This window comes from Myotis yumanensis, unplaced genomic scaffold, assembly GCF_028538775.1.
Source record: "Myotis yumanensis isolate MYYU_CA2020_CCGP unplaced genomic scaffold, mMyoYum1.0.hap1 SCAF_12, whole genome shotgun sequence".
Classification (NCBI taxonomy): domain Eukaryota; kingdom Metazoa; phylum Chordata; class Mammalia; order Chiroptera; family Vespertilionidae; genus Myotis; species Myotis yumanensis.
In genome coordinates, this window is record NW_027223763.1 from 16,717,252 (window position 1) to 16,742,165 (window position 24,914).

General features: G+C 48.9%; 1 protein-coding gene and 1 pseudogene across 1 annotated transcript; one reads left to right on the forward strand and one right to left on the reverse strand.

Moving 5' to 3' along the window:
• Nucleotides 1-492: 492 nt before the first annotated feature.
• On the reverse strand, nt 493-8,199 carry SLC31A2 (solute carrier family 31 member 2). The gene is made up of 4 exons (XM_070430876.1): nt 8,131-8,199; nt 4,400-4,466; nt 2,671-2,860; nt 493-1,847 (listed from the first exon to the last, which is right to left on the reverse strand). Exons 1-4 carry the CDS (start codon nt 8,134-8,136, stop codon nt 1,679-1,681), a joined length of 432 nt encoding a protein of 143 aa, XP_070286977.1. The 5' UTR covers nt 8,137-8,199; the 3' UTR covers nt 493-1,678.
• A 798-nt stretch (nt 8,200-8,997) lies between these two features.
• LOC139021031 (selenide, water dikinase 2-like) lies at nt 8,998-10,527 on the forward strand (annotated as a pseudogene).
• The last annotated feature ends 14,387 nt before the right edge of the window (nt 10,528-24,914 follow it).

Below are 24,914 nucleotides of genomic sequence, written 5' to 3' on the forward strand. Positions count from 1 at the left end.
AGTCCATGTTACAGTTACTATTTTTCTCTATTTGTTACATGAACAAAAGCATGACTGTTGCCCTGGCTAGGTGGCTCAGTTGGTTGGAGCATCATCCCGTACACCAAAAGGTTTTGAGTTTGGTTCCTGGTCAGGGCACATACCTAGGTTGCAGGTTCAATCCCCGGTCGAGGCACATCCTGGGGGCAACTGATCGAAATCTCTCTCTCCCTTCCTCTCTCTCTAAAATCAGTAAACATATCCTCAGGTGAGGATTGGATAAAAGAAAAAAAAGAAGAATGACTGTTGACCAGGCTGGTATTGTGGAGTGCCTGCCTGTGGGCCCAGTGTTTCAGGGCTGGGCTTCCCTGAGCACAGAGCTGTCTTCATAGCAGATGGACACTCAGTCCCTAGACAGCCCTACTACCTGCTCTGTTTGCTCACTCCGCTCCTGCAGTTGTTGTAAGGGTTACGGGTGCTGTTTGAATGAGGAGAAACAAGATGAGTCACACACTAATTAAAAATATATATTTATTAAAATGCATTTCTTTTTTAATTCCCAGAGCTTAAGACCAACTTGCATCTAGCCCAGAGGCACCTGCGCGTAGCCGTTACAGTCACAGCAGTGCTTTTCTCTCCCTGGGCCTTGTTTCCTTCTCTGTAAAGTGATGAGTTTCCAATATCTGGAGATTCCCGTCTCACTCTACAAGTGTGATGCTTTGGTTTGACTGCTTATTGCATCTTCAGTCAATCCTCCCCCTCCCCCATGACTTACTCAGTATTTTAAGTGAATGAATCGTATTTGTTATGGGTGAGCAGTACATAATAAATAAATAAAAATTAAGTATTGTTCAGTGCAGTTATCTGTTCTGCATAAAAGAAGGATCGGATAAAAGGGGGCATTAAGGCCATGAAGAGCCCCCAGGCACCTAAAGCCATTGGACTGTCTTCCTCCTGCCAGCAGCGCAGACTGGTGGGAGGAGCTCACTCTGTCCGCAGGAGCCTTGATCACAGTCCTGCTTTTATCTACTGCCACTCTCCCGCCAAGAAAGGGAAACAGGTCCCAGCAGATGCTGCCATCCATCATGAATAAAATGAAACCATTTCATTAGAAATTTTGTTTTGTATTAATGTGCAAAATTGCTAACCAAGAGTTCAGTGGGAAAAAGTGAAAAATCAGTCTCATCAGCATGACCCATAGAAGAGACAATCTTCACAGGTTCCAAAGGCAGAAGGGTGAGAAAAGGAGCCAGCTTGGTCTCTGTCCCCCAAAGACAGAGGGGGTCAGGAAGTCCAATGGAAGATGCTCCTCTGGGTAAGGCACAAGTCAGGAGAGCAAAGGGTTTCTGGGTTCCACGTCCTCCACCCAGAACCCATCTTCCTGTCTTGAAGATCTTTGGAAATTCTTAAGTTTTGAATCACAGATAAGCCCCTGGGTTCTGTTCTCTCCATTCTCCTGCTGGTCACAGCAGCCTTCTAAGGCACAAGACCAGGCCTGGGCTGTCTGGGGAGAGGTGGCTGCAATGGCATCTGAACTCCAGGGAGCAAGTGCTGGCTTCAGCTGAAAGTTTCTAGGAGCTGCGAGTGAGGCGAGGAACATCCATCAAAGCAAAAGGAGGCTCAGGCCTGGAAGTACAATGTCTGGAAGAGGAGAGCCTCAGCTTTCTCCAGCCCTCAGTGCCTGCACAGCCCTTGCCTGCTAATCTATGCTGAGCAACGGGTAGGCTAGGTAGTAGCCCACAGCCGAGCCCAGGACCACGCCAAGGAAAATCCAGGTGTTGTAGGACATTACCGCCAGCATTATGAAGTAGCCAATGACCACCTGAACGATGTGGATTAGAGACTGGCCAAAGTGACACAAGAACCACCTAGATAAAAAGGAGAGGCAAGTTAATGTCGGTAACGGTAACGAGCTGACAGCCAGGGGTTGGTATCAGGAAGTAGGGAGAGATTACAGAACCAGCTTATTTGTAATTTGTATGCGGAACCCAGGAGAGGTTTCTTTTTAAAGAGACATATCAGAAAACACTGATAGGGACTTGTCCAAGGAGCCTGGGACAGTCACTTCTCTACTTAGTTCTGAGCTTTCTGGAATCCTAGGCAAAAAGGGAAAATGAGATATGTAATCTATCATGTCTGACAGAGATAATATAAGGTCATTTGCATCAATGTGACTTTCTCCCCTCTGAATCTGTGGTGAGGAGCAGTATTACAATGGTAAGAATTGGGATCCCAAATGGTTGCCCTAGAAGGATAGGAAGGGACAAAAGGACAGGACAGAGAGGCTGCTTGCTCCCCCACCAATGTGGATACATAGCTGACAGCAGTTCTTAACCATTTGTGGGGACAGCTGCAGAACCCATCCTGGGTTTGTAAGCCTTAGTGACCTGAGGGAGCCTAATGAGATTTAGGGGAGGGCTGGGTGGACACCCCTGTTGCTAGACTGAGGCCTGTACCAGAGTTCCGAGCCTCCCAAGTGGCCGTTCATACAGCGAGTTCTGGCCTGGGCAGCTGGAGATCTGGGCTCTAGTTCACCTCACTACTTACTAACTAAGCACTTTGACAAGTCCTGGTCCTTCCTGAAGCCTCCATTTCCTTTCTGCGCCTTGGGGTTAATGTCCTCTGGGCCCACCCCACTGCTCCAGGTGAAGGTGGGTATTCTGCCCATTTCCCACACCCCGTGCCTGTTACCTGAGGCGGGGTCTGCTGACTGGGGGTAACTCTGAGCTTGAAGAAGAACCCTGGTCTGTCTCCTCGCGCTGCTGGCTGGTGGAGGTGGGCATGCTCATCAGGCTCTGGTGGAGTAGTTTGGCTTTGCCAAACTTGATGCTTTCATACAGCACAGCCAGGAGCAGGATCACCAACACAGAAAGGGCCATGCCTGTCAAAGGAGGCAGAGTTACAGAGACCTGGCCAGGCAAGCACTGCTCCCCTCCCCGCAGCTTCCCAGGGACCTGTCAGGTGGCAGAAAGCACCTCCACCCATTCCCTCTGAATCCACTCCATCTCCCTGTCTTGCAGCTTCTTCCCCACCCCCTTTGGGCTCAGAGCTTCTGCAGTGTCTTTCCCCTCCCAGTCCTTTCTTGGTAGGGTTGGCCCACTGGACTGTGGCTCTGAGATCAGGAAGAGTATCTGCCTGAAAAAGCCAGGGCCGAGAGTGAAGAAGCCATACACCACCGCCCCCAGCTGCTCCCCCAGCGGGCGGCACAGATCTATCAGGTCTTCTCGTTAAGGGAAGAGTAGTACAGCAAGGTCCTATTTAAGTGCAGTACACGGAGAAGTCTGGAGGAAGGAAAGATTTACAACAAAGGAGCATAATGATCTCAGCAAATTCAGATAAAGGTTTTTAGTCTCAAGTAATTTTCCAAAGTTTCTACTGTGTGTATTACTTTCATAATAATGGGAAACCCCAATAAATTATTTTACCAAAACGCTAAGTGCTTATTAGAGCTGCTGTGTAAAATTAATTGCTAATTGCTACTTCTATTGTACAATAGGACTTTATTGGGCTCCCAGGAGGAAATCATATCCAAAAGAGGCAGGTTTTTAAAATATAAAATTACAAGTAATTTCACACATGGTAATAAAGTCAAACAGTGCAAAAGGGTTTGCAGTGAAAAGTAAGTCTTCTTCCCAGCCCAGTCTCCCAAACTCCAGTTCTTCTCCCCAGACCAGCCTCTGTTAGCAATACCCTGAAGAGCCTTCTAGGGATACAAAATCTAGGGATACAAAATATAGGGTGGAGCAAAAGTAGGTTTCCAGTTGTTCATTTGGAAAATCCTATATAATAAAGAGCTAATATGCTAATTAGACTGAACAGCTGAACGACCTTGTGGAGGAAGCTGGGGTTGCGAGGGCTGAGCCCTTGGCACAAATTTCATGCATTGGGCCTTTAGTAATACAATAATTAATAAATAATAAAAAAGAACAAATTCTGTGTTTTGTGTGCTCACAACTTTAAATCTACCTTCAGTTCCTTCCCTGTAATAGAGGGGAAAATTGCATCCCTGGCCTCTCTCTGGGCCAGTGGTTCTCAACCTTCTGGCCCTTTAAATACAGTTCCTCATGTTGTGACCCAACTATAAAATTATTTTCATTGCTACTTCCTAACTGTAATGTTGCTACTGTTATGAATCGTAATGTAAATATCTGATATGCAGGATGGTCTTAGGCGACCCCTGTGAAAGGGTCCTTCGACCGCCAAAGGGGTCTCGCCCCACAGGTTGAGAACCGCTGCTCTGGGCCTTTGTGAGGATCAATGAGAAAATGGAGCCCTTTGCAATCTGAAAGGCAGTGGTTGCAAACAGAATCATAAATGCAAAGTTCCCACTCGATGTTTATGCGAGAGGAGTCAGACTTATACCAATAAAGATAACCCAGGTTCTCCCTTGCCTGAAGCTGGAAGGCTTCCCAATGCTTACCTGCAGGACTGTGGACATTCCAGAAATCAAACAGAAGCACCACCTTATCTGAGAAGAAGAAATGCATCTGAAAGAGAAGGCAGTCTGCATCACAGGGGGCCTAGGGCAATGGGAATTGTGGTCCCTAGTACTCTCCAGCATTCTCTTCTAAAGACCCAGAAAAATGGTGTCACGGCACTTAAGTGCTAGAGGTCATCCGGGCCAACTGTGGCCACACAGGGCAGGGACTTGCCCAAGGTCCTGCAGTGGGTCAGCGGCACAGCCATAACTGAGCTGGCCCTGCTCCAGATAGAAGTGAGGTATGGGGTGCCCATCCCCACTGGGCCAGCCAGGCCACAGTGTTCTCGGATCAGGCTGAGATGTGCCTTCAGTGCCCTCCAAACCCAATGGGAAGCACCAGTCTGAGGAACAACTGCTGCTGCTTACTCCCAGGGCCTAAACATTTGCTGAGCCCAATTCTATGGTCAGCGTTATGGACAAAGATCAGTGCAGTGGGTCTGCCCTCCATGAGCTCACAGTCTTACGGAAACAATGAAGGTAGAAGCAATGAACATGCAGTAGTGCCTGTCTGAATGCTCTCCTCAAAGAGCACCTGGGCCTCCCTCTGTTCCAGGTGGCATCAGGGCTTTTCATACATTATCTCATTTCACAGCAGTGCTCTGTGTGACAGGGACAATTAGACCCATTAACTTGGCCAAGCTGGGATTCCAGCCCGATCTAGTTAGATGCCAAGATGGTGCATTCCAGTAACCATGTTGCCTGTGCTATGGGCTGGGAACTGGACGGTGATTCCAAGTGGCCACACCAGGCTTAATGGCTGTGTTTGGCAAGATGAAAGCCAGATGGATCAATTAGGTTCATCCTCTCAGAGAAGGGAAGTTCCCCTCTAGTCACCAGGCAGGACCACAGCCAGAGGCAGTAGCTCTGCAAACACATTCAGTGTTCATCCCGCTAAGGAGATCCTGGCTGAGTTGAGCCTTTCCCTTCTAAGACAATGGCCAAATATTAGAACCCTCAAACGTCAGAGCTAGAAGTATCCACAGAGAGGTTTTTTTAAATTGAGATATAATTGACATATGTTATTATATTATTTTCAGGTATACATAATGATTCAATGTATGTATGAATTGCAAAATAATCACCACAATATAAGAGTTAACATTCATCACCATACATAGTTATAATTATTTTCTTCTTGTGATGAGAACTTTTAAATCTATTTTATTTATTTTCTCAGAGAGTTTTCTTTAGTCCCATGGTTTTCCAGGCCCCCCCTCCCTGTAATTGGCAAATAAAAGGGAACATTGGCAAATAAAATCTTCCTTATGGTGTGGCTCAGTGGTTGAGTATCGACCCATGAACCAAGAGGTCACAAGTTCCATTCCCGGTCAAAGCACATACCCAGGTTTCGGGCTCAATCCCCAGTAAGGGGCGTGCAGGAGACAGCTAATGAATATTTTTCTCATCCAGGTTTCTATCTATCCCTCTCTAAAAATCAATAAAAACATATATAAAAAACATATTTTTAAAAAATCTTCCTTATAACTCCACTATATAAAACACAGGGTGTAGAGGAGAGAGGGGTCTGAGCTTTGCTGGAAAACACTGATCTGGTCCAACTCTAGCTCCCCGCTCCCACATCTCATTTCCAGATGGGGAAACTGAGCTCAGGAGGGGGAGGGACTTATTCAAGACCTTGTCAGAAGGAAACGGAAACCTAGGCAGGTTTTTAAAAATCAGGTTGAAGAACTGAAAAATCAAACTAGCTTTTTATCCCCCTAATTTGAAAGTGGTACTTGTTCAATGTAAAAAGCGGAAACAGTGCCCAAAAGAAAGTAAAAATCCTTTGAGCCCCATGCAGAGATATCCCTTGTTAAGATTTCAAAAAGCATATTTGTTGACATGGCAAAATGTTCACAAAAGAGATGCAAACACGCACAGGTACAAATAATCCTGTGAAACTCCATTTATGCTGGAGTTGCATTCAATTTAGCAGACGCCCCAGGCACAGACCCCGCTGAGGGGGTGGGGGAGGAGGTGGCCCTCCTTCTTCTCTGAGTTCACTTGATCGAGGAGTTGGCATGACTGGAATGCTCCCAGTGGCTAGTCAGTGAACTTCCCTAACTTCGTTCCTTCTATCATCCTTGGGCCTGGGCCAGCTCTCTCAGGTGCCCCAGATGGCTAGTCCTGAACACTCACAAAACAGTGAAATTAATTCAACCAACAAACATTTACTTTGGTAGTGCTAGGAGTGCAGAGACTGGAGATACAGGGATGGGTGAGACAAGTCCTGGCCCTCATGAAGCTATTGGTCTATTAGGGCAGAGGGACGCGAACAGGTCATTACAATGGTGTATGTAGTCAGCGAGAGGGAGGCACAGGGGAGGCCTTCTGGGGAGTGCTGGGGACAAAACCCCCTGGAGACACGGAATCCAGCTAGGGAGGCAGGTGGCTAGGACACCTGCGGAAGCAGGAGGCAGTCAGGGGAAGACAGACAGTCCAGTATGTTCCAACCTGGAAGTGCCCACCCAAGGGTCTGGTTCTGCCTCACCTGGGAGTGAGCTCAGGAGGGACAAAGCCTCACCCACCTTCACCTTTTCACTGCAGAAAAAGTTTCAAATCTGCATGGCGTGGGCCCCACAGAACACTGCGGTCGGGTGTGCAAGGGGCAGGGCTCTAATCTTGTTTCACATTTAGGAGGAATCTCAGCCTCCTGCAGCTGGGCTTGACGTTTATCTGCTGTATTCAGCGCCCCACCCTGGGTAGGGAGAGGCTGTGGTGAAGAGAGCAATCCGGGGACTTGTTTGGATCTGTGTTTTCTCATCTGGAGTTAGCTACACTTTAAGAAAAGCTCCCTCATGTATAAACCAAAGAATTTAAGGGGGAGGTTAAGGTCCCTGTCCTGCCTGCGGCTGGGGCTGGCCCGGGAACTTTCCACAAGCCCTTCCCATCTATTTCTCCTTTTAGAGAACCGACAGGCGGTAGGGGAGGGCGTTTGACTAAATGATCTGTGTCGCCTTCCTGGATCTTAAATTCTACGACCTTCTTCACGGAGGAAGAAAATGAGATGGTTTTTTCAAAGACCAAAGGGTCTCTCGCAAGCTGTCATCCTCTCCAGCCCAGGTGAACTCTACCAAAACAAAACAAAACACACACACAAAAACCCAGTTTGTCTGAAACGCTATTTCTGCAAGTGTCGGGAGGTTGGAAAGGATCTGGATCTGGTTGTTGTCTCTCCTCCAACCCCCAACACACACACACACACACACACACACACACACGAATCAGACCACGAACTTGCCAAGACAGGAACCTGCCCGAAAGTGTGCGCCGGGTCACAGGTTGTAATGCACCGGGCTCCCTCCTCCTGCGAGCCTTCCCGGAGTCACCCCCAAAGGCACTGCACCCTGGGCAGGGGATCCCCGGACTCGCCTGTCTTCGCCCACTGCGCCCCCACCCTCAGCTGCTCCACAGCTGGAGCTCAATAACCCCTCGTTCGGTGGGACCGACCCCCAGCAGGAGGGACAAATAAAACCCCGAAGCCACCTCCAGCCCTACCTCTCGCGTCTCCCCAACCGTGTTCTCGCTGTTGACAGTGCTTCCAACACACCCCCTTCACCAGCCCTTGGCCGGGGGCGGCGGGCACCTGGGGTGCCGGGCACTGCTGCTCGAGGGGCCCGGCCCCAGCCGCCTACCCCGCGCCCGCTCCTCTCGGCGGCGCCCAGACTCACCTCCATGGTGAGCGCGCTGCGGGTGCGCTGGGCACGGACCTGCCCGCTCCGGACTCCCGGTCCCGAGTCCGTCCAGCAGCTGCCGCGATTGCGACTTGGGCCTGGCGGTCACGTGGTTGTGGCGAGCCGGGCGCGCGGGCGCCTGGGAGTTGTGGTCCCCGCGGCGCACCCCACTCTGCGCGGCCTGGGGCGCACCCCCTGGCCGAGTCCCAGGTCCCCGGCCCAGCGGCGCCGCGGGCGGGAGCAGCCAGCACGGCGGCCGCCTCCTGCGTCCGGCCGCTGACTGTGAAATGTTTATTGCTCCTGTAATAAGTCAGGCGAAGTTGAAAACTGGAAAAGTCAACCCTATGGAGATAATAACCACTCATTAGAAGTAAAGAAATTATTCCCCAGGCTTGGAATGTAGCCATTAAAAAAAAAAAATCTGACTAGCAAAAAGCGGTACACGGTGGTAACTTTCATTTGTATTTCTTTGATTGCTAGGATAGCACACTATTTTTTATTGGTATTTGCATTTTTGTGTGTTGTCTGTCCGTTTCATCCTTCCAGTTGGGCGGGGCGGGGGAGTGTTTCTGGGGAACAGGAACTTGTAACAGTATTTAGCTTTAAAATATATGTGTTTAGAAACCCTTTGCCAGTCGTCCTCTGAGGCAGGAAGCTTTTCGGAGAAACAGTACTAGCCGACCTGGAGCCTGGAGTGTGAGTGAGCTCGGTTCAAACCCTGAGCCAGCAGGTGTTGGCTATGGTACCTGAGCCTCAGTTTCCTGGTCAGTAAATTGAAAATAACAGAATCTATGTCGTAGGGGTTGTAAGGCTCAAATGAAGACCCTGTGTTAAATCCTCAGCGCCCAGGAAGGCCAGGACAACATGGTGTGCCCTGAATCCGGCGGTGGGAGTCGTGCTCGGGGAGAACCTCTGCAGCAAGAATCTGACGGTTATTCGGTATTAACTGGAGCAGAAAGTAAGAAGGACCTTCATGCCAGACAGGCTTGATGGCAGGAGCCGCAGGGGCAGGCGCCCGCGGGGAGGAAGGCTCCGTGGCTGGTCTCTAGGAGCCACCGACCCACCAAGGCCCAGGAGTTGGGTCCCAGCCCGAACTGGTGGGCTTCTCCGACATAAAACGCTGAAGCTGCAAGGTCCCCCAGATTCTTGGAGAGACTGACCCGCGGCCCCCCCTGGACTGGGCCTTGGCTGGCCTGCGGGTCAGGGTGGAAAGCCCAACCTTTCCAGTCCTGGGCATTGGAATGGACTCTTGCATCATCCCAATGCCCAATGCCCAGGTCTGGGGCTGGGATGACACAGGTGGCACACAGGCTTGTCACTGTGCAGACACGGACTTCTTCTCCCCCTTGGTGGTAGATCCCTACATGATGGGGTGCATAGTGTGTGCCAATATGCCGAGTGACCTCTAAGCCATGGGCGTGACTGAACGTGACATGTTGCTGTGACTCAGCATCTGCCGGAATATGACTGAGGAGCAAGGAGAAAAGATAACCCTGCTCATGATCAAAGGCTTTCAGGATGCTGCTGAGGAAGGCGGACAAGCCATGGTAGGGCCTGGGATTGTCGTGGGTGGGGTTGCCACTTTGGTATGTCAGCCCAGTGAATGCATAATGCCTGACAGTTGTTGGGGATGTGCTGCTGTTAACAAACCCTTAGGAACCCAAGTTGCTGGCAGTGCCCGCCAACGGCTGGATAACCCTGAAAGATGGAGTAAGAGAAAGATAGTGGTCTCCAGAGAAGAGGTGGAGCTGGCTTCTCAGGAAACAGAACTGCTGTGTTAAATGGGTTAATGCACACATTGAATGCCCCTGTCACAGGCCTTGGCATTCTAGGGCACTCGCAGAACCCTGCGAAGCAATGGCTCCAGCCTGTTTGGCTCGGTGGATAGAGTGTCGGCTCGAGGGCTGAAGGGTCCTGGGTTCGATTCCGGGCAAGCAATTGGTTGCTGGCTTGATCCCAGGTCCTTGTCAGGCCATGCAGGAGGCAACCAATTGATGTGTCTCTCTCAGACACATCCATGTTTCTCTCTCTCTGTCTCTCCTCTTCCCTTCCACTCTCTCTAAGAATCAGTGGAAAACTATCCTTAGGTGAGGATTAACAACAACAACAAAACCCAACAATCTGGCAAAACAATGGAATTCCTTTATTATACATAATCTGCCGATCATTGCCAAGATGGTTGCCATCAGCAAGGCCAGTGGGCACTTTGGATTCCTTCAAGGAACCTCAACAAAACTTCTGGGCACTTACTGATCTGTCTTCCCAGGGAACAGGCTGCTCGCTTTTGTTCTGAAATAAAATCTTTCAAGTATGGAGAGGGTCACCAAGCGTGGACTGTCGGTCGGCGTGGTGGAAAAGGCCGCCCGGACAGCCCGGATCACTGACAAGCCTTGAGTTACTGAGTTTTGACCTCCTGGGCCACAGTTGCTGCTCTTGCTCCAGGCAATTCCAATGCCGCCTCTGAGTCTAGCTCATGAGATAGAAGAGCAGATGTCGTTTGGACCTTAGGGCCTTTGTACACAATCCTGGACGACTCTCAGGAGTTGATTTTAAGAATAAATACCTGCCCGCATAGCAGTTCCACAGTTGCTCTTTCTAGATGATTTGAATCAGCCCATCAAAAGCTGCGCATTCCAGGGCCAGAAATAACATTTTGGACTTCAGGGGGAGGTTTGTTCAACTCTTGCATAGAAGAGGAGCAGAAAAGCCTGCTTCCTCTTGCCAAGAGCAAGATGAGGCCATTCCGGTTTGAGGGGTTTTTCTTGGCACTGAGTCGATTCATTTCTGCACAGGGAGTGGGATTATTTATTAAAATTACATACATACCAAAGCGCCGGCCGGTGTTGTTCAGTGGTTAGAGGGTCAGCCCATGCACCGAAGGGTTGCAGGTTTGATTCCGGGTCAAGAGGACATGTACCTTGGTTGCAGGTTTGATGCCCCGCACAAGTTGATAGGTTGTGTAGAGTTAGAGGGAAATCACGGCCTGGGGAAGTCCCCGGGAAAGGCGACAGGGCCTGGGCACTGTGAGGAGGTCTGGGAGGGAGGCCTGGCGCTGTCGGGGACATGCTCGCATGGCGGAGGCAACGGGAAGAAGGGTTACGGGATTCTTGAGGCATCTGGGCCCCAAGAGCTGGGGAGGGATTTGGTGATTTAGGTGTAAATTTTCACGCCTCACCTGGGCAGTAGGAGTAAGAAGACTTGACCTTCACACCAGCAGGCTCCCGTACACCCACCAAACCCCCATCTCTGGTTAAAGGATTGGCATCACAGCTTTATTCATTTCATTGCTTTTGTTGGCTTTGTCACCATCTGATGACCTTCACACTTAGTTCTAACTTCCTCATGCGTGTTGTGGTTTGAACAATTAGCCCTGAAGTTGGATAGGGGCCCCTATTCTTCCTGAGCCACCAGGGACTCCCCTCTCTGGCTCCCTGCCACCAGCCAAGCCTTGGTCCATGGCAAGAGATTCTTCCTGGGTTTTGTATTTGGACAGCCCTTCTCCCAGGAACAACAGAGTGTCAGCCCTTGTCCCTCCAGCACACACCTAGAACCCCCACCTCCAGCCCCCGAGTTTACAAGCAGGAAAGATGGTGCTACATTGGGTGTTGCAGAGATAGATGGGAAAGGGGCTCTTTAACTGGGGCACTCAGCTCACTCATGGTCAGTTGGTGGACAGGAACTCCAAACAGTCACTTCTCCTTCTGAGGCACTCGGTAGAGGAACTTGAAGTCTCGTGAAAAGACCACATGCATGAAATGTTACTCCTGCAGAATATCTGGCCTCGATATACAAATAAGGTTGTGTGACCCCAAGAACCCCACTATCTTTCTCTGGGCCGGAAGGGTTTCCGGAATTCAGAGAGGAAAGGAGAGGGAGAGGGAGACAGAGAAACATCAATGATGAGAGAGAATCATTGATTGGCTGCCTCCTGCACGTCCCCTACTGGGGATCGAGCCCGCAACCAGGCATATGCCCTTGACCGGAATCGAACCCGGGACCCTTCAGTCTGCAGGCCAGCACTTTATCCACTGAGCCAAACCAGCCAGGGCTGGAGGACTTCTAACTGCCCCTTTTCGTGCCGTAGATCTGCAGTTATACGTGAGCTTGAGGTTGGAGTCCAACAGTAATGGCTAAGACTTCTGCATGTTTCCCATGTAGCTGCATTCAGCTGACCTCCCAGGTTCTCCCACAAACCCACTTATTTGATAGCAACGCTGTGAGGAGCATCAGGCATCTGCTGTGTGTGTCGCGGGGACGTGTGCACATTTGAGGTTGGTGAGGCTGGAGAGAGCCGGACCAGGCCGCGAACAACCCGAAGGCCATGTTCAGGTAACCTCTACCACATTGGGGTTTGGACCCATGAGGATATAAAGCCATAGGATCTTAAGTTCAACTCCTTAACCACGCGGCCATTCTGGCACCTGGCCCAAAGGCAATGTTCAAAGTCAGGAATTTATATTGGGGACTAAGAGGAGCTACCAAAGGTTTTTTGTGTTGTTTTTTTTAAAGCATGTTTTTTCTCTCTGCATTTTCCCTTTTCTTTCCCGAACGTCACTGTCTCGGTGAGGCCTCTCCTGACCACCCTGTTTAAAACCGCAGTCCCCTTTATTGTTTTTCCATAGTACTGATCACCTGGTGTCATTTTATTCCGTCTGGCTATTCATTATTCCTTTCTTGCCATTCAAATGGAAGCTCAAGGGAAACAGAGAATTCTGTGTTTTTGTCAGGAAGGCACCCGCCGGTCCCCGAAATAGTTCATGTCACAAAGCAGACTGTCAATAAACATTTGTTATAGTAATGAATGAATCCCAGGGGGCAGCTGCTCTGGGCATCATTGCTTCAGAAGAAGGCGTGTTAGGAACAGACGCAGCCTCTGAGACGGAATGGTTTTGCTTTTCATTAGAGTTGGGGCGGGTGTGGGGCGGTTTGTGGAAGCGAGAAAATAATTTATGGAGAAGCACAAGGGAAAGCAGGGCTGCCCTTTCGCCCTCCCCGCAACCGAATACGGAACACCGCAGCCTGGAAGAGGGAGCCAGAACTGAGGGGCCCTGAGCAAGGGGCCCAGGGCCTGCTTTTGGCAGGGTCACCAGGAGAGCCCCCCCCCCCCCCACCCCCCAGAGGAATGGTGGCAGGTGGGCCCTGCCAGCACGGGGCAGGAGCAGCTGAGACACCAAGAGGCCTTGTAGCCTGGGACAGAGAGAGCAAACCCAAGTGTGACCCTGCTTCCCGAACTCAGGAGAGACGACCGATCATACAAATAAACATACAATCCACGTAGAACAGTGGTTCTCAACCTTGGCTGCACATTAGAATCACCTGGGAATCTTTTTAAAATCCTTATTTCTGGGCCTCATCCTCCGGAAATTCTGTTTCTTTCTTACTAATGTTGTGGCCCCACCCCATAACAAAGAAACAGAATTTCCGGAGGATGAGGCCCAGAAATCAGGATTTTAAAAAGATTCCCAGGTGATTCTAATGTGCAGCCGAGGTTGAGAACCACTGGTTTAGAGGGAGTTAAAAGAAGCGAGGGCCCCTTCAGGAAGCCCTGGTCTTGAGTTGTGAGGTTTTGGGGAAACTTAAACAGAGGACAGGCAGGTGTGACAAGATCCCAGGGGGGCACCCTACCCTTCAGCCCTCTCCCTTTTCACTTTCTGGGCTGAGAATACCTTTCCTGATCACACCGTGGTCGGCAAACCGCGGCTCGAGAGCCACATGCAGCTCTTTGGCCCTTTGAGTGTGGCTCTTCCACAAAATACCACGTGCGGGCGCGCACGTACAGTGTGTTTGAAACTTCGTGGCCCATGTGCAGAAGAGCCTGAAACTAGGGAGTTTAGATCTTGTGTAAACATCAATTCCCCTGATATCACTTCCCATGTTTGCAAATGTTCTCGCTGTCTTCCTGGATTCTTGCAACAATCCAGCGCGCTCCCCAGCCATTTGTAACGATTTTTGAGGGTTAAATACATTTACATTGTTGTGCAACCAATTTCCAGAACTTTTTCATCTTGCAAAACGGAAACTCTACCCATTAAACAATTCACATTTCCCTTCCCCTTAGCTCCTGGTAACCACCAGTCTAACTTTCTGTTTCTCTGACTTTGGCTACTCTAGATACATCATATGAGTGGAATCGTACAGTATTTGTCTTTTGGTGACTGGCTTATTTCATGGAGCATAATAATATGCCACATTTTATCTATCCATTCATCTTTTTGTTACTGAACTCAATGGGTTCTCCACTTGGGGTGCTCTATTGAAAAAACGAGAGGTGGTTGTCGAAAGGTAATTTTATTTACTTAACTCCTGAAAGGGAGGCTTAGCCATTGTGTATATATATATACACAACCAGGCATATGCCCTTGACCGGAATCGAACCCGGGACCCTTCAGTCTGCAGGCCAGCACTTTATCCACTGAGCCAAACCAGCCAGGGCTGGAGGACTTCTAACTGCCCATTCATTACTATAATATATATATATATACACAATGGCTAAGCCTCCCTTTCAGGAGTTAAGTAAATAAAATACACACACACACACACACACACACATTTTATTGATTTCAGAGAGGAAGGGAGAGGGAGAAAGACAGAAACATCAATGATGAGATGCACGTCCCCCACTGGGGATCAAGTCTGCAACCTGGGCATGTGCCCCGACCAGGAATCAAACCATGGCCTCCTGGTTCATATGAGCCACACTGGTGGGGCCTTAGCCATTGCTTATAAACACTATTTGGTCAATTACATGTTGATTTTTTCTCTTCCGCATTCATACCAGTTGGTTCCTGTCAGCTCAGCCTGTCCAGTGCTGCATCTGCAAAATACTGTGCTATATTTTAACATTTAGCGAGAAATCACATTTAGCACTGTCTAGACCTCGAGACCCTTGTCCTTTCTAATGCTGATGGATACTGGGGTTGTTTCTGCCTTCTATTGTAACTAGCGCTGCTTTGTGAATAGTGTGCTGTTGTGAACAGGGCTGCTTTGAATATGGGTGTACACAAATGTCTTTTTTTTTTTTTTAGTCCTCACTCAAGGATATTTTTCCATTGATTTTAGAGAGAGTGGAAGAGAGAGAGAAAGACAGAGAGACAATTGCACGACCAGGGCCTGCACGCACCCTGACCAGGGCCCGGACCAGGAAGGAGCCTGCAACTGAGGTACATGCCCTTGACCGGAATCGAACCTGGGACCCTTCGGTCCGAAGGCCAATGCTCTATCCACTGAGCCAAGCTGGCTAGGGCAACACAAATGTCTTTTAAAGTGAGTGCTTATCAAGATTCTTCTTCTTTTTAAAAAAATATATTTTATTGACCTTTTTACAGAGAGGAAGGGAGAGGGATAGAGAGTCAGAAACATCGATGAGAGAGAAACACCGATCAGCTGCCTCCTGCACACTCCCCACTGGGGGTGTGCCCGCAACCAAGGTACGTGCCCTTGACCGGAATCGAACCTGGGACCCTTGAGTCCGCAGGCCGACGCTCTATCCACTGAGCCAAACCGGTCAGGGCAAGGTTCTTGCCTCTGCACTTCCCGTTCTTAGAAAAAGAAGTTGTGAACTGACTCCACCTCACCCCTTCCCTTCGCTTCCAGCGTCCTGAGTGCAGTCTCTAAAAATCTCAACCTGACCCCAAGTGTACATTATCTCCTAATCTTAGGGGAGGATCAGGCACAGCAGATTTCAGCTTGTATATGGACATTTTTTCTCTACGGCAGTTTTTCTCCCCTTGGTAAGAAAGAAATAAACTGCTTTTCATTCCTAGTAACCTTAAAACAAGTCAAACAGGCACCTTGTTAATATCCACTTGTTTATCTACTTTGTATATTTTGGCTCCTAATATGGCATAAATCAAATGATGGCTTGATACTGGAGGAAGAACCCATCTGGGAAAAAACCGTCTTGTTTACCTCATCTCTTGAAGGGTGATCAAGTATTCATTTGAACTTGACCAATTGCTGACATTTGAAGGTTTTTAACCTGCAGGCAGGGCAGTGTCACCCAGGGCCATGTCACACGGGTAGACCAAGGGCCCAGCCAGTTGTAAATAAACCTCCCCTCCTCTGGGCCTGAGGGGGACGGGAGCCAGTGAGAAGCAAACCACCTGACACCCTCGCCTGGGAACTGGAGCTAGTTCGGCTCTGGTAGTAAAAGTTGTTTTTCTGGTTGGGGCGGGGTTGGGGGGGGGTGGTCCTGGGGCTCTGTGAAGAGTCTGAGCTCTGGTCAGTCTGGGCAGCGGTGGTTAGTATTATATGCACCCATCAGGATAATAGCTTTGAGACACAGCCCTATCCCTTTGCTCCGGATGGGGAAGAATCTATGGCCCAGGAGGAACCATGTCTGTCTTGTCTGTCTGTGTTGAGCAGCCTCCATATTAGGGGCAGCATGCCCAGACCTCATCAGCCGTGGGTGTGTGTGTGTGTGTGTGTGTGTGTGAGTGTGTGTGAGTGTGTGTGTGTGAGTGTGTGAGTGTGTGTGTGTGTGTGTGAGTGTGTGTGTGTGAGTGTGTGAGTGTGAGTGTGTGTGTGTGAGTGTGTGTGAGTGTGTGTGTGTGAGTGTGTGAGTGTGTGTGTGTGAGTGTGTGTGTGTGAGTGTGTGTGTGTGTGTGTGAGTGTGTGTGAGTGTGTGTGTGTGAGTGTGTGAGTGTGTGTGTGTGAGTGTGTGTGTGTGTGTGTGTGTGCAGACTGGACATTTGCGGTTGATATCCCCCACATATAAGCTCTTCTCTTTTAAATCATTAGTATTAGGAATATGTAATTGAGCCGAACGACGAAGGGTGTGTATAAAATTGGCAGGAAATAGTTGAAGTTAGCCCACGGATGTTACATCACAACGGTGACTTGGGAAAATCCAAAGGATACGAAGCTAGGCGCTCGAGACTTCATTTGTTCTCTCAACAGACACTGCATTGCTTGGGTCCCGGATATTGCAGGACGAGGAACCACATGGAATTTAGATGCCAGGAAAAATGTTTTGCTGAGAACCCAGAGGTCCAGGCATCACCCCCAAACATGCCTGATGGTCCCGTTCTGAGAATTCACAAGTGATTGGCAGGAAGAGGTCAGCGTATGTGTATGAGGCTGAGGGTGTGTGTATGGTGAGTGTGTGTGTCTGTTAGAGTATGTGTGAATGAGTGCATGTGTAGCTGTGCACGTGTGTTTGGTGGATTTGAAACTCTGTACTTGTGAGTCAGAGTGAGTGGTGAGTCAGCTTGTGAGCCAGCGTATGAGCTGAGAATGTGGACAAATGTCGGGAAGGTGTGTGTGTGTGTGTGTGTGTGTGTGTACATGCAGTTCTCTGAGTGTGGCACCCGTGAGGATAATAGCTCCCAGACGCAGCCCTATCACATGAGGGGGAAGGCTGAATGGGTGAGTGCTCGCTATTGGCCACGAGAAAGCCCCTGAGGTAAGTCTGGGACACCAATGCTGCAGGGTTAACGGCCAGTTCACATCCCTGTCCTCACTTGGCAGACCGCTTCCCTTCCGGCACTGCTTCCCGCAGGACCCAGGGCTGTTTACAAGGTGCCTCTCCAGAAGCAGGGCCAGCCTGTCTGGTTCCTGCTCCCAGACCCGCTCTTGAAATCTCCTTTCTGTAGAGGAGGGGTCCTCTATGGACTGTCGCTGCAGGCCCCGGCCTGGTTTGTGTCAGGACACATGGGCTTGTCACCTTCCAGAAAGCAACTCAGAGTTATTTCTGTATAAAACGAATTGAGCACAAAAACCAGGCAAAGAGGTTGCCTGGCCTGTTTCTGCGGTCACCGAGAGAGAGAGAGAGAGAGAGAGAGAGAGAGAGAGAGAGAGCGAGCTGTTCTCAGAAGCCTCTGTCAGGGCTCTGGGGACTTGAAGGAGCAAGGATCCACGCCTCTTTCTTTCAGAGCGATAAACAGTAGCGGACGTCCTCTCCCCCAGGCCCGGACTAGGGTTCAGTGACGCCACACTGTGCTGTGGGCCAAATCCTGGCACGTGTGAAGGAGGGCAGTAGCAATGACAACAGCTAACAGTTACTGCTCACTTACTTTGTACCTGGCTCTGTGCCAACCACTTCGCACGGATTACCTTTTCTAATCAGCAGGATCACCGATCACTGGCAAAGAGCAGTCCCCAAGCAGTCTTATTCCGGAGGCCGCCTCCGAGGGGTAAGCAAAATGGCCTTCCTTAAGGGGCATATCCAGGTGCTCAGCAAGTGAGGGTTATGTGTTGATTGAGTGAAAGAAGCTGTTCCCTACAATTCAATGAATGCCCTCCCTTCTCAGTCTCAGAGTGGAGTTTCCCTGAGCCACAGGCAGGACGCTGCCCTGACTATGTATATACTTTTGAATATACAGATTCAAAAGGATGGGCCTGTGCCGTATTGACTTCTGTATTTCCAGCGCACTACTTTCAGACGTTTCCAGACATAGGGTAGGTACTCAATCACAGATGAGCTGACTGGATGACAAAAAGCCCAGGATCATTACTGAAAATTCCCCCCTCCCCCAAAGTGACCTTATAATTAATACATAAATAACCACTTACTTATGGGAACCCTGTATGCAGAACAAAATGTGTGGATGAGTGAAGTTATGGGGGAAATACATTCTTCCCAAGTGACTCTTACCCTTCCCTCAATTTTGACTTTTAAAAATGAGGTATAATCTAATAAGGCATTATTAGCTTAATCACTTAATGAAGTATAATGTACAGGTTGGTGATTTTGACAAATGTATACACCCACCACCCCAAACAGGTATACATTTTTATGTCATCCCAGAAAGTTACTTTGTAGCCCTGTCTAGTTAAGGTTCCCACCACTTCTTGTCCTCTCCAGCCACAGTTCTGATTGTTTTTAATCTCTGTAGTTTATTGAGTCTGTTCTGGAACATTACCTAAATAGAATCATACAGTATATATTCTTCTGCGCCTGGCTCCTCTTGCTAAATCTAATCTCTCTGAGATTTGGTCATGTCTACAGTTTCTTTTTATTGCAGAGTAGTGTTCCATGTGTGGTTTTATTGTTTCCTGTCAATATATATTGTTTCCTGTTCAGCTACAATGAATCCTCATGTACTAGTGATTCTGTGGACATGTGCTTTCATTTCTCTTGGGTGAATAAGGCGGGTGGGTTGCTCCTTCAGATGACCACTTGTTCCAATCGATGCCACACGCACTTTCTGAGCAGCACTTCAAAACATACAAAGAAGTGGAAAATTGGGTCTCTGAATGGTTTGCCTCAAAACAAGAAAAGTTCTATTGAGACGGTATCCACCAATTACCTGGAAGATGGGGGAAATGTGTAGCTAGTGATGGACATTACTTTGAATAAAGCACTTTTGATGTTTCTCTTGAAATTATTGTGTTTTCTTTGATTACAAAATCCGCATTATTAACCGGTATACCCGGTAGATACCTAGGAGTGGCATTGCTGTGTCAGGCTATTTTCTCTGATACTCAGAAGTTTTTTGTAATTGTTAAGAAAAAAAATTTCCCTCCAGAAATGTGACCACTTAAAATGGCACATAATCATCAAAGGGCCTGGAATTTCCTGGAGCACACATGCTTTGGATGCATTGAGGGGCTCCATCCCAGCACACTGAGCAATGGTTCAGGGCCCAGAGTGGGCACCATGAAAGGGAGAACAGAGGAGACTATGACCTCCACACAGAAATGTATGAAGTGTCTCTGAGTAGTTGTGGTGTGAGCAAAGCAATACAAGACTCCAGCCTCCCTTGGTCAGTGCAGTCCCTTTTGGAGTAAAGACTTGGACAGGACTAAACAGAGACTCAGGGACTGTAGCTGGGGCCTTGGCTAAGCCACGTCCTAGCTGTGGGACTTTATAGAAAGCTGCACAGCCATCTCTGCATCTCAGTTTCCCGCTTGCAAAGGGGAGATGCAGTCCTCGAGGCAAGAAGACAGACATTCTCTGCCTCCTGCACGGGGATGCTGTGTGTGAGGAGGAACTGAGACAACAGCTGCCCGGGTTTCACCTTGACAAGCTGTAGGTGCTGTGCATTGTGAAATAGCACCCCGAGGAGCGAGGCAGGAACACAGAGCTTGCTTTGTGCTCGGATGACAGGCGCTGGTTGCCATGAGGACTAATTGGCCCTTCTTGCAGGGGACTTGGAGCAAGGTCAGACCCGAGTGACAATGACTCGTTGTGATCCGCCAGCTGGGCCTGGGTGTCCTTCCTCATGTGTTCATCTCTGCAATGGGGGGCGGTCAGACTCTTTATCCCCCCCTTCTTTTATTTATTTATTTACTTACTTACTTTATTTATTTGTCTAAAGTTTTACATATGTCTTCTTTTTTCCCCACTTGACCCTCCCTCCCCCAGCCATTCCCACCCCAGGCAAGCCCCCACCACCATAGTGTCTGTGTCCACTGGTTATGCTAATACGCATGCATACAAGTCCTTTGGTTGCTCTCTAACCGTGTCCCCCTTCCCCTGCCATTTGTCTCTGGATATATTCTTGTTCATCAAATTATGTTGATCATTATATCCCACATATGAGTGAGATCATGTGATATTTATCTTTCTCTGATTGGCTTATTTCGCTTAGCATAATGCTCTCCAGTTCCATCCATGCTGTTGCAAATGGTAAAAGTTCCTTCCTTTTTACAGCAGCATAGTATTCCACTGTGTAGATGTACCACAGGTTTTTAATCCACTCATCTGCTGATGGGCACTTAGGCTGTTTCCACTCATCTGCTGATGGGCACTGAGCTATGGTAAATTGTGCTGCTAGGAACATAGGGGTGCATATATCCTTTCTAATTGGTGTTGGGATATATTCCTAGAAGTGGGATCACTGGATCAAATGGGAGTTCAATTTTTAACTTTTTGAGGAAATGCCATACTGTTTTCCACAGTGGCTGCATCAGTCTGCATTCCCACCAGAAGTGCATGAGGGTTCCTTTTCTCCATATCCTCGCCAGCACTTGTCGTTTTTTAAATTATAGCCTTTCTGACAGGTGTGAGATGGTACCTCATTGTCGTTTTGATTTGCATCTCTCGGATGATTAGTGACTTACTCTTTATTTCTTTACACCTGCAGGAGCATCATTCCCAGAATCACAGCCACCTCCCCAGCCTCCATAGCAAGGGGTCCTCAACTCTCTTGACCCTCACTGATCTTTTTTTTTTTTAAATATATTTTTATTGATTTCAGAGAGGAAGGGAGAGGAAGAGATAGAAACATCAATGATGAGAGAGAATCATTGATCGACTGCCTCCTGCACACTCCACACTGGGGATCAAGCCCGCAAACCAGGCATGTGCCCTGACCGGGAATCGAACCGTGACCTCTGGGTTCATAGGTCGTCACTTAACTACTGAGCCACACTAGCTGGGCCCTCACTGATCTTTATCACCCAATGCATTCTCAGCCCACCACTGCAGGTGAATGTTTTATGAAAAGTCTGTTTGGGACACTTCCAGCCAAAGTCGTCATGAGTCCATCTGACATGGAAATAAAAGGTGAGTGCAGGCAGCATTATAGAACAGCTACTAATTGAGAGTTTACCTCTCAGTGCTCACAACCACCTGATGAGTTGTGCACGATTAGATTCCTTAGTTTCTAGATGAGGAAACTGAGGCACAGTTTAAAGGGAAGAAGCAGGACTAGGTGTCTTGGAACCTGAGGGTTCCCCTGTCGTCACTGCCATGGCTCTTCCTGTTTGCATGGGCTGGGGCCTCAGTCTCCCTATCCGTAAAATGAGAGTGAGACGATCTCCCTTTAATCTTTGAATCTTTCTCGGCACTAACACCCTAGGAGTCTGTGCCTGACTCCTGGTGATCACAGAGCCTCTCTGAACGATTTGTTCATCTGTAGAATGGGGGGAACCTCCACCAGCTGGCTAGTCTCCCCCCAGGGCTATTGCGGCAGCATTTCTGTGAGGAGGGGATTATGCTGAGATGCTGTGTGTGTCTCTGTCGTCTCCTCAAGGTCCCTGAGCCCCTAGGAAATGGTGGGGCCCTAGAATAAGCAGGAAGTCAGGTTCCCCCATTCACTTGGTCAGGGGTGGACAGAAGCAACAACGGAGACTATGGGGCATTTCGACTTGATGGGACCTTGAGATCAGCGTGTTAACTGCTTTCCATCTGATGGAAGAGAAAGCTGACACCAGCCAGGGTGGTGCTTTCTCTGAGGACACCTAAGGATCGGGGAAAAGCGGAACTGCAGCCCTGGGCCGGTTCCTCCATCAGCGTCAAGGTGCTGAGTGAGCAGAAGCGAGTGGCGAACCACTCCCTGGGCCCCCTTCTCTGTCTGGGTTCGATTCCTGTGCAGCCACATGTCTAGTAATTAATCGCCACGTGTGGCTAGTGGCCACCGTCCTGGACAATGGCAGCTCTGGAGGAGTGCTGCTGCTTTCACAGGGATTGGCCACTGTGTGGAGCTGGTCTTCACGTCGATGGGCACTTGAGAAAAGTCCCAGACACAGGAGAAAGGCCAAGGCCAGGTAACCTATCACCCATGTCCTTGCCTCACCCCAACCCTCCCTCAGACGACCTATTACAAAGAATTGCAAGCCAGGCACAGACTTCCCAGAGCACAATAGGTGATCTCTCATACCCCCAGGGAATCGGGGCATTTCTGCTGAGCCAGATGCTGGTGGGTAGAGATGCCAGTTGGAGCTGAATGCCCTCCAGTCCTATCTGGCTTCCAGAACACAAGAAGTGCTGTCTTGGCATGCTTTCCCTCCCCACTTCCCCCCCGCTGGAGGGCATCTCCTAAACTCTAAGGGACCCCAGAGCCTGGCAACCGGGGACACAATGGGCAGCAGCAGCTCATCCCGCCCCGGGCTAACCCCCTGCACCTGCCCCCAAGGCCCCGTTTTCTCGGACTCCAGTGAGCTGACAGCAGCCCCGCCTTGGCTCACTTCTTTCCCGTAACCTTCCTAGAGGCCCAGAGCAGCCCCACCCATTCTCTCTCCTGTGGCTTCTATCCTAGGCCCTTCCTGGTTTCACTGTCCCCACGTTTAATAGACCTGCTCTCACAAGGAAAAAAGTGCTGTCCTTCAGTTTACATGTCATCACTTAAAGTGGACATACTGATTATTTAGTGCCAAATAAATTCTTTTTTTCTCTTAAATATATTTTTTATTGATTTCAGAGAGGAAGGGAGAGGGAGAGTAAACTTCTACCACCTGGGAGTGTAGTCCTGTAATTCTCCCACAGGCCCAGCAGCATAAGCATCACTTGGGAACTTTTAAAAAAATGCAAATGTTGGGCACCGGCCCAGATACTTCTGGGTCAGAGCAGTAGGGCGGGGCCAGGCAGGTGGAGGTGCGGGGAGGGACTTCATTTACAACAGGTGATGAACATCCTCAGGCAAAGCTCTGGAGAGGGTCATTTTATTGGTTTTAAAAGTTTCAACATAAAATAATTATGTAAACATAGGCTTTAGAAAAAACAGCCATTTTTCTTGTTTGTATACATTTTATCCTAAGAATATCTTACTCAAGGTCTGAATTAAAAAATTAAACCCATAGAGGGGAACTGAAGCATTCTCAATCATCCCTGTCACCGAAACATTATTGCCACAATTTTAAAAATGTTTTTATTGATTCCAGAGAGGAAGGAAGAGAAAGAGAGAGAGATAGAAACATTAATGATGAGTGAGAATCATTGATCGGCTGCCTGCCTCTTGCACGCCCCACACTGGGGATGGAGCCTGCAACCTGGGCATGTGCCCTGACGGGGAATCAAACCGTGTTCTCCTGGTTCATAAGTCGATGCTCAACCACTGAGCCAGGCCAGCCGAGCTATTTTTTTATTTTAATACTTTTATTTTTTTTTTAAGAACAGTTTTAGGTTCAGAGAAAAATGAAGGTACAGAGGTTTCCATATACCTCCTTGCCCCCCTGACGTGCATAGCCTTCCCCATTCTCAACACCCCCCACCAGAGTCGTACATTGATGAACCTAAATTGACGTCATAATCACTCAAAGTCCATAGTTTACATCATGACCCACTCTTGGTTGTACATTCTGTGGGTTAGGAACTTATTTTTTAATCATAATATTTTGTGAGGGTGAAGGATATACCCCTTCCGTAATTTAAAAGAAATATAATTTTAAAGTGTCTCATTACAGATTTAAAAACTGTTATAAGCGTACTTTAATGATATGCACAATATTTTACTACAGTCATGCATACGTATATAATAATGTAAGTAAAAATATATATATTAGAGGTATGTGTTCACATTTTTCTGAAATGGGTATAACAAAGGCGAAGGATTCTGAAGGTCTCAGTAGCAGCAACATATTCAGGACAGAGACAGGACCTTCTTAGGACTTCATTCAAGTTCAACCCCAACCAGGTGCAGGTGCTGATCTGGGCCCACCAGAGGGTGGTGACTCGTACACATCTAACCCCACCTGGGCTCCGTTTCCTCCCGCCCTCCATGGAATGGAGAAGAAAACAATGGTTGTAATCTGCCTGCGGCTCAAATCTGACTCTGCCACTTGGCAGCTACGGCCCTGGAGCCAGTCCCTTCCCTACGCTGGGCCTCACACCTCCCCAGGCACCTGAGCTACGAGAGAAGAGAGAATGCAAAGGGTGTGTGTGAGACCCCCCCCAGAGTGCACGCAGAGGTCAGTTTCACAGCACAGGTTAGCGGTTGAAGAAGCTGACACTGGGGTGGAGTCTCTGGCTGGACGCAGCCCTGCCTTTCACTGGCGCTGTGACCCTGGCCAGGAGCGTAGCTAGCCCGAGTTCTCTGGTTTCCTCTTCTAATATAGAAAAAGTGGCAGAGTTCTCTCAGAAGGTCATTGTGAGGATTAAATACCAGGAAAGGCACCAA